Genomic DNA, 2,500 nt, shown 5'->3' with positions numbered 1-2,500 from the left:
GACAATTTGGACAGCTAGCGTCGAGCACATTGTTGGGACAGACGTGTGCACATTTCTGGTCACGACGAGTCAGCGATGTGGTGTGTGTGTGTGTGGAGAGGAAATCTAAGAAACATCAGTCCAATGTGTGGTCAGAGACAACTAAACCGGACCGACTCACGGCCAGAACTTCCGTGAGTTGAGAGGAAGGCAACCGGAACAGGAAACAATATCATTTCTTTCAACTGATCCTACTCCCACACAGTTGTTATATAATAATGTTTTCATACAGTTTTACGGCACTTGCAACACAATAAGGTCATATAAGTGCCGAAGATTAGAGGTGTTACAAGAGAGTAACAAACACAAAAAAGAAGGAGGGGAGATAAAGACAATAGATGTTTGATAGGAAAGAAGGAGTAGACCACACCAAAACACCCGCCAACCACCCACTGACACAGTTGACCACAGCTGTCTGCCTCTGTGTTTTAGGAGTAATGTTAATATAGCAATAACAACGATAGATTGACTGTCAAATAGTCAATAATAAATATCACACAATATCATTAAACATCAGTAATTTACAAGGTTTTTTTTTTCCAGGCAGACGATGAATGAATACATTTCTCACTCTCTCTCTCTTCTTTCTCTCCCCCCTTGCCCCCACATACACAGCCACTAACACGTTCCTCCATTCATCCACACAGACGCGAGCCATGGCTCAACGCGCTGGGCTACGAGGAGAAGAAAAAGTTGAGAGCTCGGTTCACGTCGTAGTCCGCCGCCAGAGCGATACGGGTCAACTCCTCCCTCGGCACCGTCTCCCCCACGATGTCGGCCAGCTCCCGAATACACGTCTCTAGCCGGGCGGCGTCTTCAACGAACGGGAGGTCGTCCGAGGAGCTGGACGTGGACAGATCCAGGCCCTGGTCACAGGGGAGTAAAGGTCACATGACAAATGGGGGAATATAGGTCACATGACAAATGGGGGAATATAGGTCACATGACAAATGGGGGAATATAGGTCACATGACAAACGGGGAAAAGAAAAGTGAGGATAGTTTAAACGGGAGGAAACTGTGACTCAAGCCCCGGTTACACGTAACGATAAACTGTACAAAAACTGGACGATCTATCATTCAGGAGACAAATCGTCAGGTGTAACCACAAATTTGTTAAAAGTTTGGACGATGGCTTGGAGACTCGGTCGAGAAATCAAGCGCTGCCTGATATTTTCCGTGCGATCACGGTCAGATTTGAGGGAGACGCGCTGTGACGTAGAATCACTTTAAATTTGCCGCTGCGCTGGATTAAACTTAGGGCTCAAAATTTTTTAAAATAATTATCGCAGGTAAAAACTGATTTCATATCCGGAATCAGCATCTCAAAATAAGCAAAGTTGATTGAGGAGAACCTGATTCGATGCGTTATTTTGTAAATTTTAGCAACTTTATTAGTTGATCGTCAATGGTGAAGTTGTATATCAAGGTCAGGCGGTGCGTTGCACATCTGCAGTCAAGTCAATGTCTAGGAATCTCCCTGATCAAAAGAAAACTGAATGATAGACAGGAATGTCCAAACAGACTACACAGCTCGATAAAACGCGCCCGCGCTCCTATGTCCTTTCCCACAACCCTCGCTGGATCAACATCAAAACACGACGGCACTTTTAGTTCACCCCTTAAGTTGCAGGTAAAGCCATGGCAAGTATCATTTGCTTAACACTGATCAAAATTGTGTTTCATATTTAGTTTAAAGGAGGTAGTTTTTGTGTGAAAAATCCAATGTTCGAGTCTTTCACTTTCACTTTGGACTTTAAAATGTGGCACGCAGGACCAAACACCAGAGCTGGCAGTCCCTCAGAAGAACTTTGCTCACCACACCAGAACACCCGCCAACCACCCACTCAGACAAACCACTCTCACCACCCACTCACCTGCTCCCTCGTGATGTCAATGTTGGCCACCATCTCGTCCACTTCACTCAGACTGGACAGTGAGCTGCGTGTCTCCAGGGGCGCACCCCGACCGCTGTGACTGCGACACTCCAACCTACGGCAGCAAAAATAACTTTGTACAAACTCTGTGTAGATCACAAACTGTACCCACCCCTACAACAATTTTATACAAACTCTGTGTAGATCACAAACTGTACCCACCCCTACAACAATTTTGTACAAACTCTGTGTAGATCACAAACTGTACCCACCACAGTAACAATCAACGGGGAAATTACAACAATTTTCTACAACTCTGCGTAAAAACTACAACCATTTTATTAATTTACATAAACTCTGGTTAAATGAGAAACTGCACTTTTGACATCAAGATTAAACAGGAAAAACAACAGCAATTTTCTACAAACTCTGTGGAAATCACTCTGGGGAGATCAGAAACTGCACTTTTGAAATCAAGATTAAACAATAAAAGACAACTACAATTTTATACAAACTTTGTGAAGATCATAAACTGCACTTTCAACAAAACCAAACTTTATGTGCGGTGCATTCATAACATCCAAT

At 43.9% G+C, this 2,500-nt stretch overlaps 1 protein-coding gene across 1 annotated transcript in view; it reads right to left on the bottom strand.

Moving 5' to 3' along the window:
- Positions 1-559: 559 nt before the first annotated feature.
- Positions 560-2,500, bottom strand: part of LOC101850692 — a 21,963-nt gene continuing 20,022 nt past the window's right edge. The window contains exon 22 of the mRNA XM_005112498.3: positions 560-905. Within this exon, the coding sequence (XP_005112555.1) occupies positions 714-905 (192 nt within the window). The 3' untranslated portion in view covers positions 560-713. The remainder of the gene's footprint in view (positions 906-2,500) is intronic.

Source organism: Aplysia californica, unplaced genomic scaffold, assembly GCF_000002075.1.
Source record: "Aplysia californica isolate F4 #8 unplaced genomic scaffold, AplCal3.0 scaffold01293, whole genome shotgun sequence".
NCBI classification, from domain to species: domain Eukaryota; kingdom Metazoa; phylum Mollusca; class Gastropoda; order Aplysiida; family Aplysiidae; genus Aplysia; species Aplysia californica.
This window is presented reverse-complemented; position numbering and strand designations above follow the sequence as displayed.